Source organism: Bidens hawaiensis, unplaced genomic scaffold (assembly GCF_021521415.1).
Source record: "Bidens hawaiensis isolate Kalapana, Puna unplaced genomic scaffold, B.hawaiensis_p1.1 tig00001461_1, whole genome shotgun sequence".
NCBI lineage: Eukaryota > Viridiplantae > Streptophyta > Magnoliopsida > Asterales > Asteraceae > Bidens > Bidens hawaiensis.
In genome coordinates, this window is record NW_027491082.1 from 3,427,276 (window position 1) to 3,447,153 (window position 19,878).

General features: G+C 34.5%; 1 protein-coding gene and 1 pseudogene across 1 annotated transcript; one reads left to right on the plus strand and one right to left on the minus strand.

Moving 5' to 3' along the window:
- The first annotated feature begins 8,661 nt into the window (after positions 1–8,661).
- Positions 8,662–11,504, plus strand: LOC143577226 (BTB/POZ domain-containing protein At5g03250-like; annotated as a pseudogene).
- Positions 11,505–12,874: 1,370 nt separating this feature from the next.
- Positions 12,875–16,601, minus strand: LOC143577953 (cytokinin riboside 5'-monophosphate phosphoribohydrolase LOG3-like). Its single transcript, XM_077061663.1, has 7 exons — positions 16,476–16,601; positions 16,100–16,197; positions 15,956–15,986; positions 15,036–15,135; positions 13,665–13,735; positions 13,438–13,581; positions 12,875–13,228 (listed from the first exon to the last, which is right to left on the minus strand). The coding sequence occupies exons 1-7, from the start codon at positions 16,593–16,595 to the stop codon at positions 13,133–13,135; spliced, it is 660 nt and encodes a 219-aa protein (XP_076917778.1). The 5' UTR covers positions 16,596–16,601; the 3' UTR covers positions 12,875–13,132.
- Between the last annotated feature and the right edge of the window lie 3,277 nt (positions 16,602–19,878).

Sequence of the window (19,878 nt, forward strand, 5' to 3'; positions counted from 1 at the left end):
TTGTTATGTTGATCAAATGTCTTGAAGAATGTTTGTGTATTAATCTCTGATTCACTGTTTTGAGAAATAAGTTCTATCATTTCTCATTGGACTATTTGTTGAAGTCTTATAATGTTGATAACTTGAAATTTAACATCTGAAAAAAAAATTGACATATTAAAAGCTTTTAACTTTTTATTTTGGCGGTTTAAAGTTCAATAATCTCTTCTAAAATAGAAAAAAAAAAGTCCATTTCTTTTGTCACCAGTAGAATTTGTATTAAAGGAAATTGATGTTGAATTATATATTAGTATTAGTACTAGTCATTTAGTTTAAATAAGTAACTAAGTTTTAGTTCTAATTTGTAACCTAATTTTATTGAATTTCCAAAATGGAAGATTTTCTCTTTTATAATGTTTCTTAAACAGAAAATCATACGAAATATTCTTATGAATTTTCATTTTAAAGGACTTAAAACTGAAAGGTGTTAAAACTTATATCAGAAACCAAAATTACAATTATATATTTATGAAAAGCTTTTGATCACGTTAAAAAAGTTAAATACTGCAAACGGAGTCTAGATTCAAACCTTACTGTTACAGACCAAATATTCAAAGATCGTATTGCTTGTTTGTGCTTCAATGCTTGGGCTTGCTAGTCGGTCCCGGACTTTATCGTGCATGGCTTCAGCGAGATAATCGACGTCTACATGCCTAGTTGTCTGAAAGAAAATCGGTTTTAAATAATAATAACGATACGCTGTTGGCAAATAGCAGTCACAACTTCATACTTAGCTAGTTGCAGTTCCAATTAAAAGTGTAATTTTTTCCAACAGTCCGCGATTAACGGATGGTTAACTCCGTTAGTCTGCTGCTTACATGGCACGCCTAGTGGATCATTGGAAAAAAAATACACCTTTAGTTGGGACTTTAAAAAAGTTTAGGAGATACAAAATAGATAATTTATATCGAAACGACGAAATACATAAGGACGTGACAGATCCGCTTTAATAAAAATAAAAGAAATGTAAATTAAGCAAAGTTAAGGGATGATATTTACAAAAGTTAACTCTTTTGAAAGCGAACAAACGTTCAAAATTTTCAGCTTCCGTTAAATTCAAAAAAACCATTCTTGTCTCTCCCTCACACACACAGAATACAATTAGGGTTTCGTTTTTGCAATCGATGATATGGAAGGAAGAGATGTTGAAGTGAATAGATCAAGTGTATCGAACGGCGAAGCTTGCGATAACCTCCTGATCTACGGATCGTCAGGTTATTTATACTATTTTACTTTATTCTTATACCGATTGACCTCTGATTTCTGTTTGTTTAACTATTTAAATACAGTGTTTAATTACAGATTACGGATGAATTACTTGAAATTTCATCATGTGTTATGTAATTTGAGTTTGATTTAGTTAAATTAGTTTCGGTTTAGGATCATTTTCAACTTTGTAAGTTGTAACTGCTAGTTGGATAATATTTGTTACAATATGATTCTAGCTTATTTCATAGGTTTATTATTTTTGGGATGTGATCTTCATACACCACCTCTATGGTGGCTTTACAGACCTATACGGGCCGTATTGGCCACACATGACTGACAAGAAAACAACTTTTTCAGCCTATTATAGACCAATATGAGCTGTATAGGTCTTTGACAACTCAGGTCCTATACGGTCCGTATAGCCCTATACGAGCCGTATAGGTGAAAAGTCGTGTGTGAAGATCCATGGTGGTGTATGTGTTGGCAATTTCGAATGATCTTCCTTGAAGTGCAAGACAAGTAACTTGGCGAGCAAGGCACAAGTTATTTATAGAATATATATGGATCCTAATACTTCCTAATACATGTCGGTTTAGGTTGTTAGGTTTATTTAATTACCTATTGTTTAGGAATCCTAGTTAGACTCAAACGTGTCTAGGTTTGGTCTATATAAACCGTGTAGGGTTTCATTATGTAATTATGTTTTGAGTGAATTTCTCAATAAAGGTGTTTGGGTGTTTAACCAAATACGTGTTTTTGCTCTATCAATACCTGGTACCAATCCTTTTAGTATGAAGATCCTATGCCTTATTTTTTGAATTATCTTATGTAATTTTTAAAATATATTTATATATTTTAAATTATAATTTTTATATATAACATAATATATATTATTTAATTGTTTTTATCATAATTTTATATTAAATATATTTATATATTTTAAATTATTGCTTTTATATATAACATAATATATATTATTTAATTGTTTTTTTATAATTTTATATATATAATGGGCTTGTTTAGGCTCGTGAGCTGGCTTGAGCTCGATAAGTGACGCTCGGGCTTGTTTATTAAACAAACTTATATTAAGGCTCGAGCTTGAGCTCGTTTACACTTGGCTTGAATCCTCAATTTGAGGTTTTAAAGAGCCGATCTCAAGTGGTTCACGAGTTGGCTTGGCTCGTTTACACCCTTAGATGTGATTAATAATGGTGTTTGATCCTAAACAGTTTTATAGAAGGTTTTTGTTTAGTTTGTGGAGTTTCATCTTGCACATTTTGGATAATTCTTGTAACTGAGATTGTGATTGGCTGTTTCTATGGTCCTTATATTTATTAGTCAATGAGTATGTTGGTTTTGATTTGATGTTGTGATGATTAACAGTATTTGTGGAACTTTAAGTTAGCTAGATTATCTTATTAACTTAATTAAATTTGTAAACAGGAACAGTTGAGATTGATACTAATAAAGCAACTACTGAAGAGATTGAAACAGTGCCTAAGCTGATTGAATCACTTGAGCCTGAAATTCCAAGAAAGAATATGAAGTTCAACTTACGCAAAAGTTTAGCTTGGGACAATGCCTTTTTCACTAGTGACGGTATGCTTCAATTCTAATTTTATGCATATTATTACATGATAACTTTCAAACTTAAGTTCATTCTTAGAATCACTTCTTTGTTGCACACAGGTGTTCTCGACGCAGATGAGCTGACAACTATGATTGAAGGAGGTGATACAGGTTTAAAACATTGTTTACCAGGAATCGAGGAGGAAATTTACAGATCAATGGAATCAATCTCAACATTAGAAAGTGAAAACTTGTCACTTGATTGTCTTGAAGCTGAACTGTTTCCAGACATTAGAGCTTCAATTCAAAACTCCAATACATCATCTAACATTAGTAATTCAAGCATTAAGTTGTCATCCGGAAAGAGAGATTCTCAACCAAAAGTTACCACTTGTGAGTACACCTTTCTTTCATAGATGAATTGTTTCAAGGTTTGTCTAAATTATATTTTTATGCTGCATTTTGTTTTCACTGCAGTACCAAAGAAGGTGGATCTTGATTCTGGAAAACAGGTATGCTACCATCTCTAGATTGTTGTAATTACTAATTTGGACTATTTTCTAAATTTGATCTGTTTTTGTGTTGATATTTAAAATGAAGCTTGGTGCAAGAATAAAGGATAATAAAACTTCATCAATTCCACAACCTAAGATAATCAGCAGAGTGAAACAGCACATGACCTCCATGCCAGCATCAACAAAAAGAACTTCTTTGAGTGCTAATAATGTAAAGAAGGATCAAGATACTGCAAAGGAAGCTCATGGTAAAAACAAGAACTATTTTTTATTCTAGTAATTTACACTTTTCGTCCCCGTGATTTTGCCAAATTTATGTTTTTCGTTCAAAAGCTTGTAAATTCATAGTTTTAGTCCAAAATAGTTTCAATTGCACAATCTGAGTTAAGGCTAAGATTGTGTCTTGTCAATCCTTTTTTTAAGAAATATAATGCGTTTGGTAATATTTTATTCTTTATAACCTTTGTATTCTCAAATCTGATTTCGCTCATTTTCTTGTTGAATTGACAGTTACACAGAAAGCGGCTCAAACAGTAAAAACAACCACAAACGGATCAAAGTTAACAGGAGTGAGCGGTCCTATAAGGGGTGTGCCAAAGCCTGTGTTAAGTTCCAAATCATCTTCTTTGGCTACTACTTCAACCGCCGTTAAAACGGACCCCACAAGACCATCTTCATCATGCAGCAATTCTAGTGGTAGTTCTTCAGGAACTGATATAAAAGTAAAACCATTAGCAAATATTTCAAGAAAAAAAGTTGAGTCCAAAACTGGTAAACTTACAACCACATCAATAATCCCACAAACACGCTCAAGGATTAACATGAAGAACAAACCACCGCCTGTCAATTCAAACCTGTCTTCAAGGATATCACCTGCAAGTTCCATAAGTGAATGGTGTTCACAATCATCATTATCAACCTCCTTTATCAATCAAAAGTCCACAACAAGAAGCAGCATTAATCCAACGGATAGAATCTCAAATAAGAAAGGAGATCAATCAGCAGCTGCTCATCCATCATCTCAAACAGGTTCAGTTTCACAACCTCCTGTCGTACAACCAACGGGACTTAGAATGCCTTCACCTAAGATCGGGTTCTTTGATTCGGTTAGTTCTAACTTCTAACTGCTTTGGTTTTAAATCCAAAAAATGAAACGTATTTTGTATTTTTCGGTTCTAGTTTTGATTTGATTTGTAATGCAGGGAAAATCAGGTGCTCGAACTCCTAACGGAGATATAGGTGTAAAATATGGAAAGATTCGACCGCCAAAAACAGCTGCAGTTGCTACAAACATGAAACCAGCTCAACAACAAACCTCCAAGCCTGTAACCAAAACTTGTCATGCAACTTCTGATGTTACAGATCATAAGACTGAATCAAGCTTGAATGTTTGTGTAAAGCCGTCTGAAAATGTGGATGATGATTCAAACAAACGAGCTGGTTTGGGAAATGACAGTTACGAGGCACTTTCTAGTGAATGTTTTGTTGCTACAAATGTGAAACCATCTCAACAACAACAGACTTCCAAACCCGAGATCAAAAGCTGTCATGTAACTTCTGATGTTTCAGATCATAAGACGAAATCAAGTTTGAATGTTTGTGTAAATCCATCTGAAAAAATGGGTGATGATGATTCAAACAAACGAGCTGGTTTGGAAAGTGATGGTTACGAGGCACTTTCTAGTGAATGTTTTGTTGCTACAAACATGAAACCATCTCAACAAAAAGGTAAACAAACCTCCAAGCCCGAAACCAAATCCTGTCATGCAACTTCTGATGTTTCAGATCATAAAATGGAATCAAGTTTGAATGTTTCTGTAAGGCCATGTGGAAACATGAATGATGATTCAAAGAAACGAGATGGTAAAGAAAGTGACGGTTATGAGGTACTTTCTAGTGAATGCTTGGTTGCTACAAACATGAAACCATCTCAACAACAAACCTCCGCACCCGAAACCGAAACTTGTCATTTAACTTCTGATGTTTTAGACCATAATAAGGAATCAAGCTTAAGTGTTTGTGTAAAGCCACCTGAAAACGTGGATACGAGTTACTTGGGAAGTGACGGTTACGAGTTACTTTCTAGTGACGGTTTTGTTGCTACAAACATGATATCATCTCAACAACAAAGTGAGGAAACTTCCAAACCCAATACCACAACTTGTCATGTAACTTCTGATGTTCCAGATCACAAGACTGAATCAAGTTTGAATGTTTGCGTACAGCTGTCTGAAAACTTCGATGATGACGAGTCAAATAAACGAGCTGGTTTGGGAACTGACGCCTACGAGGCACTTTCTGCTGAATGTTTTGTTGCCACAGGCATGAAAACTTTTGATGCTTCTGATCATAAGATGGAATCAAGCTTGAATGTCTGTGTAAAGCCATCTGAAAACGTGAGTGATGATTCAAACAAACGAGCTGGTTTGGGCAATGACGGTTACGAGGCACTTTCTAGTGAAGGTTTTGTTGCCACAGACTTGAAACCATCCCAACAACAAACCTCCAAACCCGAAACCAAAACTTGTCATGTAACTTCTGATGTTTCAGATCATAAGACGGAATCAAATTTGAATGCTTGTGTAAAGATGTCTGAAAACATGGACGATGATTCAAATAAACAAGATGGAGAGGTGCTTTCTGCTGAATGTTTTGTTGCCACAGACATGAAACCATCTCAACAACAAACCTCCAAACCTGAGACCGAAACCTGTCATGTAACTTCTGATGCTTCAGATCATAAGACGGAAACAAGTTTGAATGTTTGTGTAAAGCTGTCTGATAACATGAGTGATAATCCAAACAGACGAGCAGGTGACGGTTACAAGGTACTTTCTAGTGAATGTTTTGTTGATACAAACATGAAACCATCTCGAAGTGAACAAACCTCCAAACCCGAGACCAAAACTTGTCATGTAACGTCTGATATATCAGAACATAAGATGGAATCAAGCTTGAATGTTTGTGTAAAGCCGTCTGAAAACATGGATGATGATGATTCTAACAAACGAGCTGGTTTGGGAAGTGACGCCTGCGAGGCACTTTCAGCTGAATGTTTTGTTGCCACAGACATGAAACCATCTCAACAACAAACCTCCAACCCCGAGATCAAAACTTGTAGTGTAACTTCTGATGTTTCAGATGACAAGACAGAGTCAAGCTTGAATGTTTGTGCAAAGCCGTTTGAAAACGTGAATGATGATTCCAAACCTGAAACCAAAACTTGCCATGTAACTTCTGATATTTCAGCTGATAAGACCGAATCAAGTTTGAGTGCTTATGTACAGCCGTCTGAAAACGCGGGTGATGATGATGATGATTCAAACAAGTGCGCTGGTTTGGAAAGTGACGATTATGATGCACTTTCTAGTGAATGTTTTGTTGCTACAGTCATGAAAACATCTCAACAACAACAGACCTCCACAACCGAAACCAAAACTTGTCATGTAACTTCTGATGTTTCAGATCATAAGACGGAATCAAGTTTGAATGTTTGTGTAAAGCCGTCTGCAAATGTGGACGATGATTCAAGCCAACGAGCTGGTGAGGTACTTTCTATTGAATGTTTTGTTGCTACAAACATAAAACCATCTCCACAAAAAGAAGCCGCCAAACCCGAGACCAAAACTTGTCATGCAACTTCTGATGTTTCAGATCCCAAGACGGAATCAAGTTTGAATGTTTGTGTAAAGCCGGCTGAAAACATGGATGATGGTTCAAACAAACGAGCTGGTTTTGGAAGTGACGCTTACGAGGTAGTTTCTAGTGAGTGTTTTCTTCTGAAGGATGGCTCAAGGACTCCGTTTGCTGACAAGAACTCTGTTTTGGATACCTATGGTACTGGCATGGAGGTAACTGAAAAAACTGTCAACCTTCAGTTGGTAGAAAGTCAACAGAATGAGAACACTAATTAAGTGTTCATTTAGTGATGCTTTTGTCTGATAAAACCTTTTTTGTTTTATAGAATAACAATTGCCAGTTTTTTTTATTTTGGTAAAAGATTTGGTGTGAACCAAGTTCAGTATCTTTCTTGTTTTAAGTAATTGCCTTAAATATGTGGGAACTGAGATTAGTTTACTACTCAAGGTTTGGATCTTGGGCTGGTTTAACTGATTTTGGGCTTTTACATAATGGTCTGGGCTTGCTAGATGTTTGGCTGATGACCTAGACTTTGCATAAAGTACGGACGTTACCGAGATATTTAAATATAAATTAAACTAGACCAGTGACATATCAGTACTTGTTCAACATAATTATCCAAATGGCAAGATAAGCAAGTATATGTTGTAGTTATTTACTTGGCAGGGTTGTCAATATTAACAAATATTTATCAAGATGCCAATAACAATAATATACATTGTTGATTGTTTACACTTATAATTTTGTTTTGTGAATTATGTAGTGAGGTACATTTGAATGCATGAGTAGTAGTAATAACCACACCAATACTACCAATTTTGTTACTTAAGTTATGAAAGACGGCATTTTCACTCATGTCATGGTTAAAATACACACGGTATCGAAATAGAAATATACTTATCACTCAAAGTCAAACAATTACAATAGAGTGACAGATAACAAGGCAATAAGTTGCGATGAAAACATATGGACAATTATCACATTGAAACTAATTTGCCGATGTTGTTCCGTTGCGGCGTTGCCTTTATTTTACTTACTTTAAAAAAAAAATAGTTAACGATGGAAAATAAACATATAATTGGATGCTACATTAATAGATGTGTTTTGCAAATTAAACATCGTACTCAGTATATCCCACCAATAGCAATGCTATGGTAGGGTCTGAGGAGGGTAAGATGTAGACAGCCTTACCTCTATCCCATAGGGATAGAGAGGCTGCTTCCGGTGAGACCCCCGGCTCGATAGTAGTTTTGCATCAAGCCTTGGACATAAGGCACATAGCACTCAATCATCGGGACACCGGCTGATCGGTGCATGTGCCCTTGTCTTTCGGCTATCAACGCCACCACATAATGCCTGATTAACCTTCCGCCACTTTTAACGTTATTTTCACGAGATTAGTAAAATAACGTCAAAAATTAGTGCAATTTTACTTTTGCCCACCCGATGGTTCACACATATATACATTATATGCGCGCACCGCAAGCAGGGCGTTGCAAATTAAACATATGGATAATATTACATAGATTTTTGACTATAATATAAATATAATATTTACAACCGAACGCCTCCACTCCCCCATAGACTCGGACATCCAGATCGAATGAATCAACTCATGATCACAAAAAAGATCTTCACATAATTAATCCATGTTTCTTGGATCGTCCAACAAGAAAGACTGGTTCCAGTTATGGCATGTATGAAGCTCGGCACCAAGACTGATGCATTCCGACTTGAAGGCCACACTTGGTACGTAATATTAATCATTTTATTATTGTTTTGTAATAAATTTCACTTGTGTACGTGAATGTTATTGATTGAAGGGCAGTTTGATGTTTTGTTTCAGGGAGTGTACAGGTGGACTTCCATGTGATGTCACAATTGAAGTCGGAGACATGTCGTTTCACCTCCATAAGGTGCCTACATTTTTTTTTAAGTAAATTAACATTCGAGAAATGTCGTTTCTTTCACCTTAGCGAGCTCGTTTATTAAACAAGCTTTTATTTGATTAGAGGTTGCCAGCTAACGAGCGGCTTAGCTCGTTTACATACTAAAAGGCTAGGTATTATATATATTTTTAAAGTAAATCCTAAAACCGTAATATCTCCTGTCACCTGAAAAATTAAATAAATTTATGTATATAAAAAAGTGCACAAATTCATATAGATAATAGATGTGAATACAGCATATGAATACATGAATAAAACACTATCAGTGTTATATTTTGTAAAATAAATTTGGAAAATAGTGAAAATTCCATGCATTTTAGTGAATTTATACAACAAGCCGTACAAGTGTTGATATACTTCTGAATATATTATTGGTTCTGAAATGAAACGTTAATTTTTCTCATAGTTTCCATTAATTACAAGAAGTGGGCTGTTATCGAAACTTATCGGAGACTTCTCAAGCGAAGACGAGCACGTATGCATCGTGCATCTAGACGAGATACCCGGGGGATCCAAAACATTCGAACTCATAGCCCGATTTTGTTACGACATCAAAATCGAACTCACAGCCCACAATGTCATCAGCCTTCGATGCGCAGCAGACTGCCTTGAAATGACCGATGACTTTGGACGCGAAAACCTAATCACAATACCGAAAACTTCTTTATCGAAGTCCTCGCCACGTGGGGCGACACCATGAAAGCGTTAGAATCATGCGAACAAGTTCTTCACGATGCCGAGGCGTTGTACCTTGTGTCAAGGTGCATTACATCCTTAGCAACAAAAGCTTGCATGGGTTATAACCACACGGTTAATAATAGCGAAAAAGTCCCAACTTCGACGATATGGAACGGGATCACAACCATCAATAAACTCGTAACGTTTCACGACGATTGGTGGCATAAAGACATATCGTTTCTCGGGTTTCATCTTTACAAACGAGTCATTTGGGCTGTTGCGTCACGTGGGATGAAACCCGAGACCATAGCCAGGTTGCTTGTGGGCTACTTAAAACGTTACATACCATTGTTAAACCGGGAATTCGGTTTTAACGATTCAAACTATTACAAAACAGTTTCCCCGTCCGAAGCGGACCAGAGGAATCTTTTCGAGGACATTGTGGAATTATTTCCAGACAGAAGGGAAATAATTCCCACCTCGTTTCTCGTACGGCTTCTCCGTACGGGAATTATTCTGCGAGCGTGTCAAGAGAATCTTGAAAAGCGGGTGGGGGCGCAGTTGGATTCGGCGGTTTTGGAGGATGTTTTGTTACCGAATCAAGGGTTTAACACGGTGGAAACGTTGTACGACATTGATTTGTTTCAAAGGATACTAGAATATTTTATGCCGTTGCATCATGGTACTACTAGTGCTAGTGCCGTGTCTTCACCTTGTATAGTTGAAGAGGGGTTGGAGGGAACGAGTGGGGCCCAGTCTTTGGAGGCCATGACGTCAGTGGCTAATTTGGTTGATTCGTTTCTTTCTGACGTGGCGGCTGATGTTCATTTGAAGCCTCCAAGGTTTATGTCGCTTGCTACTTCTGTCCCGGACTATGCTCGCTCGGCTTCTGATGGGATTTATCGTGCAATCGATATTTATTTCAAGGTACGGTTTTACTTGAGTAAGTTACACCTTTCGTCTTTTAAGTTTATAACATTTTAAGTGATTTAAAAACCTTGCACGTTTCGCTATTTAGTCACTAACAGACGTTGATTTTTTCCCGTTAGTTTCAGATTCATATACACTACACATGACGTTATTTTGTTCTTTTTACCCCACAACGGCTATACTCGTCGTCTTTTGAAACAATAATAAAAAAATGTATTATAAAATATATATGAGATAACCCCTTAAAACACTTCTAGTCTATAACAAAATACCCTCATATGCAATGAATATGACGGACTGAACAAAAAAAAGTTAACGTATGTTAGTGGGTGGACGAAGTGTGCAATGTTTTTATAACATATAGGATATTTCTTTAGTTTAAGGACGATTACTGAAAAAAAGTTGTAAACTTAATGGACGAAAAGTGTAATTTACTCATTTTTCTTATTCGGTTTCAAGGTTCTTTTAACCCTGGAAATTCCAAAAATACCCTTCATATTACAGGCACATCCATGGGTTGGAGACTCTGAAAGAGAGCAAATGTGTAGATTAATGAATGTTCAAAAGTTGTCATTGGAAGCAAGCACACATGCAGCTCGTAACGAGAGGCTTCCGATGCGTGTCATTGTTCAAGTTATATTCTTTGAACAATTACGGATCAGAACATCGATTGCAGGGTGGTTTTACGTGTCCGAAAATGAAGGTGGTGAGATGGTCAGGTCATGTGAAATAGGCGGTGTCGTTGATATGAGGGAGCGAGTTCTGGGGCTCGAGAGAGACTGTGAAAGTATGAAGTTTGAGATTCGGAAAATGGTGAGAAATAAGAGGAGTTGGAAGTTTTTTTGTAAGAGGAAAAGTAAGAAAGTTTGATTGTGTTTTTGTGTTCTTAATGAAAGTTTTGTATCGTTTTTCAAACGAGGATGTTTATGTTAATCATATGGTTATTTAATATTTTCTTTTGATCATCTTTAATTTAGTTATGGCCCACTTTAGTTTGATGGGCCTTAATGGGCTGGATCTGGGATTTGCACAATGTTTTCATATCTAATCTTTATATATCGGCCGGTCCATGACGCCACCAGTTCAACCTGAAAATGACCTGTTCTGTTAACGTGTTTGCGGATCTTTTAAATTATGCCATAAACCGGAGATAGTCAACATAAACTCTATTTTTCAAATCGGCCAGCTCAAGAATCCACCGGACAACCCGAAATGATTAGTTCGATTAACGGGCTTGCAGGGTCTATTTGAACCCGATCAAACTAGACCAAAGCTTGCGAATTTCATTTTAGTTGTGTTTTGAAAATTTATACCCCTCCTTAATTAGTTAGACCTTATGAAAGGTTTTAAGGCATTCCGTTTTTTGAATGGTTGTAAATAGTTGTAAGATTGAAATAATTGGATCCTATAAAGATAATGAAAGCAACTCTTTAACATATTTTCTTAAAATGATAATGTACTAAAGAGTTTTATTCTTGGATTATTGTGATAATTATAGCTTTTTATGATCCGTTTTGATAATCATTAGTTTTATGAACGCACTGCTCGGGTAATTAAAGTTTTCTTGATCTATTTGATAATCAGATAAGTTTTCCTCAACTATCATTTCCCCTAAATACATATAAAAAATCTCCGTCATCGCAGAAAAAAATCCCACTTTTTAAAATAAAAATACACTCCAAACATATGTACAACTTGAAAAAAAAAACATATATGTAAAAATACAATATCTTTTATTAAAAAGATTGAAAATAAATTAAACCATGACACACCATCTTTGTTGTTCATAGAATAGAGATGATTAAAACTTATTTTTAATGTTGGCCCAATGGCCAATAGGATGAGGGTTAGACCCTTTTGGTCACATCACTCCCACATATTATATCATCTGGTTTTTGCTTCAAACATGTTTCCAACATACCTGCCACTTTTTTCACTCTCCATGTGATCAACATCATATGTTCAAATCAAAATCATCATGGTTTTCTTTCCCAATTGCTGGTTTGTACAGTACTAACAGTCAATGCATACTGTGCATGCCTTACTACAACAATTTCTTAAAAATCTGTCTCAAGCAAACTCAAAAGTTGACCAACCAAGATCAATGTACAACTTTCAATAAGGACGGTTCAAAAAGCTCAGGCCAGGGGCTCGCACGATAAAACTAGCTAAATAAACTTGATTTGAAACAACTTGAGCTTAGTTGACTCATTTTTGTAACCGAGCCAAAATCGACCCATGCTCGGCTCGGGTCATGGGTTGGCTCGTTCCCTCGAGCTTTGGCTCGCTTAACGTCAAAACCACCCTAGCTCGACTCGTGAACAATTACCAGGCATAAAAGTAACATTTGGAAATTAAACAACTAAACAAGTGACATTAATATTGCATATATATGGTATCTTTACAACCTGTGAAATAAACAGGAGTTGCAAGTGAAGGAGGTTACAAAATGAGAGACTTCCCATATGTTTTTTGAGGTCATTACCATCATTAATAATTTACAAAACTATAAAAGCAAAAGATTAATACCCTTCACATCAAAATCTAATTAGAACAAAAGCACAATTCAAAGTTAGCTCCTTTTTTCATCTGCCATTTTGTGTTTCAACATGTAGACATATCATAGTCAGTGAATTCAAGTTCTTGTCCAATTTCCCAGTTTAACTTTAAAGCAGCTCCTTCATGGCATGGAACATATTCCTGTGATCATTTAAACATTTCGGGTCAAAGGTGGTCAAACCGACTAAACCTTCTTATAATCACATGAAATCTATAATCTTGTTTAAAAAAAAAGATTGATATATCTATGGTTGTTTTACAATAGATAGTGGAAATTTTAATGAATTTGTAACAAATTTTGAATTTTTAAGTCAATTATTTGACTTAAAAAGTCAAAGGGTATGTCTTACCTCCAACTTCTTGACCAAAACCTTAGCTGTTGGAGCCGAGACGATGATGTGGCGTGCATTGGGGCTAATGAAGCCTTCTTCGACTGCTTTGTCGATAAATGACAATAATGAGTTGTAGTATCCATCGACATTAAGTAAACCAACCTGCAAGATTATTCAACATCTCAATTTCTTTCTATACTTTTGAGCGGTTTTGGGACTTGAAAAGGGTATTTTAGTCATTTTACCGGCTTATCATGAATGCCAAGTTGAGCCCATGTTATCACTTCAAGAAGCTCTTCAAGAGTGCCATAACCACCTGCAGTCAAATCACATTAGTCAATTTCTTGCTACAATAGGAATATACTAAAAATGATATTTTATTCTAAAACACAATGAGTAGATCTACAACTTTAATAAATAAGCAATCCCAAAGGTCTATTAAAACTACGGATCTCTATGCTATTTTTCAAAGAGTAAGGTTTATTATAAAATATTTCTTGATTTTGAGTTCTAAGATGTTGATAGATTGGTCAACAAACTAGGGTTTCAAAAGCATCATCTTTTAATCATGAATCTTAGGATATGGTTTGTTAAAAAGTTTAAAGCTTTCTTTGATCATAAAGCTTCTGGTAGAAGTTACTTTAAGACCACTACAAATGCAGCTTCTATGGTTAGTACTTGATTCTGTCCTGCCAAGCCAAATGCAGCTTCTATGGTTAGTACTTTATGCATTTATACTTGTACCTTTGATAGTGAAAGACCAAGAAGGTAAAAGGGGACCACTTTATTATTATGAGCTAAGCATTCTCTTAATCCTAATTACTTTTCTTGATGATAACTCTAGTCAGACCACTTTGCATCATAAAGAAAACAACTTTACCATATATTTATTTCCCTCTTTTATTACTGTGTAAAAAAGGGTGGAAAACTGTATAAAAGATATAAACTTTACACTTTTAACCAGACTTTAACTATCATGCCAAAAGTATCATTCATAAAAAGTGGTCAACAATTGCTACAATTGTTAATCAAATGCATTGTTGGTTGCTAAAATTAACAACAAAGTGAAATTTGTTTTAACAGTTTTACTTCAATAGGCATGAAATTTTCTACTTTTGTTATACATAAACGAAATTTTTGTCGCGCGTTTTCTTATCTTTAGAGCATCTACTATTTCATTATTTATTATTTATAAAAATATACAACAAAAATAAAATTTTTAAATTTAATTTGACAAGAATAATGGCGGGCTTGTAAACGGTCGAACACAAACCATTAAACGAACGAGGTTTTCTTGATCGTGCTTGTTCGTTAAGAAAATGAGCATGCTTGAGTTTGTTTATGTTTGTTCGTTAACAATATAAACTAACGATTCACGAACAAGCATAACTGAAACATAGATGAACGGATTTAGTTGAGGTAAACTGACGAACTTAAAGGAACAACCAACAAACATAAATAACGTAAATGAACAAACATTCACGGACATAAATGAACGAACGAATTACTTGATCATATCAAATTTTTTGGTTCATATTCATTTGTTTATTAAATATACAAGCTAAACTTGTGTGATGTGATGATGATGAGTGAAAGAATATTAAGTGATTAAAAACCTGGTAAAGCAATAAAAGCATCAGAATGCTTAGCCATCTCAGCTTTCCTCTGGTGCATATCAGCCACTGCTTTCACTTCACCTACTGTTTCACCAGTTAACTGTCAAAAAAATATATATTATAAAAAAATCCAATTTTGGATAATTATCATAGTGTTACAGAAATGGTGGGCTTTCAGTAATCTTTTTGCAGAATTAGTATTCAGAGCTTGCAGTTCAGAATAATAACATCAATAATACATACAAGTCCAAAAACTGCTATGATAACTTGTACAACATGCATTAAACTCATGTATCTGTTTGCATTTGGCAGTTTCTGATTCAGAAAAGGAAAGATTCAAAATCAACCAATTTTAACACAAAAATAGCATATAACAGACAAGCCACTGAACATGTTATCTGGATAAGGCTACAAATTACAAGGACCAAGAAAGAAACAAACTTCAAGAACACATTTTTTTCCCTACCCATAAAACATTATCAATCACATTGATTAGAAAATGAGAATATCATTAAAATAGTCAAAAAAGATTTGGAATATTTATAACAATATCATCTTATTGGATTGCATGTGTATGGTCAACAATTTCTTAAAAATGCATAAATAATTAAAAGTTGGATAAAATATAATATTAAAAAAAAAACTTCAAGATTATGTATGTTTACTTAAGTAAAAGTAGACAAAAATTAAGACACTATTTTCATGATTTTTATGCTAAAAGATGGGAATTTAAATTAGTTTAAAGCCAAGAAACTTGCTATACAAGCAAGATAACACAAATATGAGCACTGAAAGTAAAGAAATTAAAAAAAATGTGTGTTTTTCATGTTATTGTATTGTTGAGTGTGTTTTACATGTTATTTAAGTTATTTATTTTGAGAAAAGTTTAAAAACTTTCTGTGTAAAAATGGCAGACATACCTCTCGAGGCATGAGTGTCTTGGGAATGACCCTGCAATAGAGAGACAAAAAAGATTAGTTTTAATCAAACAGAACCTTGAATCAGTAAAAGAAAAACATATGGTTACTAAACTATAATTATGTCTGCCTGTGTAATATTCTTACCCAATAACATGGCGCCCACCACTATGAACAGCTTGAGAAACCAGTCCCATTAACCCAATGCTACCTCCTCCATACACCAAATCAATATTTCTTGAAACCTGCAAATAACATGAGTATACTGAGTCAACTGGACACACAGCTCACTGTTACTCTGTTATATTACATGCAAGATTCAAACTTTTGACACCCACAAGAATCTTTAACGGAAAGTTTGCTCATTTATTAGCAAGAATGAATCTTTAACTGTAATCTTGAGCAAAAACAAGATTTTCTTGATTTCAACAGTTGAAAACAGAGATAAAGATTGCAAAAACTGAAACCCTTTATTCAAGAAACAAAATCTTGAAAGTAATAATAATAAAAAATAAATAAATACCAGTTCTTTTCCAAGCTCAATAGCAGCATCTTGATAACTGGCTTTCTTGCCTTGACTACTGCCACAAAAGACACAAATCCTCTTGAACTTTGAGACCTTCATTTCAACATTAAGCTCCATATTTGGGCAACAGTTAAGGAGCCCAAAAGGAATATGGATTTGATGTAACAATAATAATAATAATAATAATAATAATAATAATAATAATAATAATAATAATAATAATAATAGATGTGGTGGCACAGGGGAGATAGTACGACTACACCAATGAACTTGTGTCAAATCAGAAAGAGAGAGAGAGAATAAGAGAGTGTAAATAAATAAATGTTAGTCCTTTGTTGTTATGGCTTGACCACTCCTTTGCTTTTGGTGCAACCGCTTGTCTAACCATGCTCGTATTTATAAGGATCAAGGCACGTGACTAACCCCACCCCCCATTCCCTACCAAGCTACCACCATATTCTATGAATATATATATATATATATTACATTTATTATTATATTCCATTCATATTTGTTTTTTAGTTACCAACCGTTTGGACGTAATTTCAGACTCCAAGTCATAAGGTGATGAATTTATGAAATTAATATTGATACGAAGGTCATAGTTGGTTATGTTTTCAATTACAACATGTTTCCTAACTATTATGTAATTATAATAGGTAATGTCTTAGCAATCGAGTTAGCTAGCAAGTTAGGTTAATCCATATAAACCAAATCTTTGTTATGCATTATAGTAAAGTGTAAGATGCAATCGAGTTAGGGTTCATCTAGATGCAACCAGGTTAGGGTTCATCAAGAATCAAACCGACTTAGGGTTTGAGAGAGTTGTTTAAGTTATATTTTTCTGATTAATATAAACGAGAGATAGTCGTTTAGTCCGTGTTTGTTTATCGGTCGGGACTTGATCACCAACAATGTAAAGCAAGAAGAGTGGGGTAGAGGGGGGGGGGGCATGAAGAAATCACGTTTTTTGTTTAGAATGAACCCGGTTGAGTTGGGTCGAAGAAAGTCAAACCAGATTCCAACCTTGTTTCTAAGAGCATCCAAAACGCGAGCTTTGCGGATTCTCGTTTGTTCATGTGGCAGGGGACAAGCGAGGAGGTGGTAAACAAGAGCGTTGTGGGGGTTGTTTGGGGGTGGGATTTGGGGCTTCAAACGAGCAGACGGACATGTGCGGTGGGGTCTGGTGTCACATCACTCTCATATACACGTATATTTTTATATATACATATAATTTTAATATTTTTTTAACTGGGTATGTGGAGATTTGGTAATTTGAGGTTGATGTAGCAATTTGTATAAGTCTGGACATTGTGGAAGCTCTAAAAGGGAAATGATTAGGTTTGAAACTGGGTTTTAACTTTTTTGGCTTGCGTTTGACCGTTTTCAAAGTTTAAAATTACAAACCGACTTACGGCTCGGTTCAAGTTCCATCAAACCGGGTTTAATATCAGGTTTGATTCCGGTTCAAAGTTGGGCTTTTGTGCACCTCTAATGGCCCCATGAAGGAGAGGGACTTATTTAACAAAAGAAAATTAAGGTTTCTATTTGAACAATTCAATTAATTATTTTTTATAAACAATAATATATCAAGTAAAGTTTAAAAATAACCTATAAAATCTTTCCTAAAAAGAGACTTTTCTATATATGTATAAAATCTTTAAACGTGACCCACACCAAAGGTTTGGTATCTTTAAATAGATATTTCATAGTTTATTTTTATAACAAAAAATAAATAAAGACTGGTTTATAGAAGATGTAAAATTAATGCTAGAAATGAAGTAGGAATTTTTAAAATTGATTAGAATTATTATATTATTCCTAAGTCATTTTTCCATATAATTAAAATCAAATCTAATTTTATAGTTATTATATTTTATAGAATTATTATATTATCTATGTTTCATCAGTAGAAATAAAATCTTTATAATTTAAAAGCAAAAAAAAAAAAAAAAAAAAAAAAAAAAAAATTTATAGTTTCTAAATGTAAAACTATTAAAAAGTAGTGCATCTATCCAAGGCACAATTGTGTGCATAGGAAACACTTGATTTTAAAAAACAGAAGTCCCACTCCACTTCCCCATATCACTTCCTAAGCATGCCCCCATCGCCCATCCGATATGTGTCGGAATTGGAATTTTTCTAGAACCGGCCTGCAATATAAAACCATGTTCGAGGTTAGTAATTTAAGGGCTAAAATATTATAAGAACCCGATAATGATAAATAGGTACTATATTAGCGGAGAATTTAGTTAGACGGATAATCATTAGATCCAAGCCATCTTTAGTACTGTCATTTATTATATGATCAGTGTAACATGTTGCGTGCTACCCTCTTCTGGTAAATGATTTGGTAATTTATTCATAGCGAATTGCATGTCTTATTATATTGAAGATGGTAACATTTTGAAAGAAATATATTTCAGTATTATAAAATGCATGATTCTTGATATAACTGTTGGTTCAGATAGATCAAACAATTAGATGAAACAAAAGAGCAAACAAGAGATATTGGGGGTGATAACCCTCGACTTTTTCATATATCAAACGAACTTCATGAACATACAAAGAAAGAGACTTCTTGACACACAAAAATCTATAATATATAAATGAAACCCGTAAAATCCTATGTGTCGCGATATGGTTGTTCCCCTCTTTTACAGAACCCACCAGATTGCTTGATTTTTAAATGGATACCTCTCATTGATTTAACCCAAATTCATAGATATGGGTCTTACCAAAACCAGATAGCTCTTAAACGGGTTCTAGACTCCTATTTATAGATATACTAAACTTGCTCTCCAAAACAACTACTAAACTTTCTCTCCAAGGCAAAACATTTCAATTATTATAATTCAATTAGCTAAAAATAAAACATAACAAAATAAACCTTTAATTTTATTACTAATTTAAGATTAACCTTCAAGAACGACGCAAAAAATAAATAAATAAAAAAATGGCTAAAAAATAAATAAATAAAAAAATGGCTATTTACTAATCGTGTTTGGTTGAGCTACACCCTAATTTGCTTCATGATGTTTGGCCTTATCCTAATAATATGTGGTCGGGCTACCATTCTAACTAGGCTCATGTTGTATGTCCTTGTCCTAATTAATCATGTTCGGTTGAGTTATCGCTCTAATTCGCTTCATTATGCATGGCCTTGTTTAATCATGTTTGGTTGAACAGCCACTCTGATTTGCTTCATTATGTATAACCTCATCTTAATTATAGTTTGAGCTGCCACTCAAATTTGTTCCTTTAACGTCCTAATTTTATCTAGTCATGTTTGGTTGATCCATACTTTACATATTAGATTCAAATTCTCTAGGACATCGCCTAACACTTTCTTGGGTGGATCAGCATCCACACTATTAGTACTTTTTTAATTAAATTTATT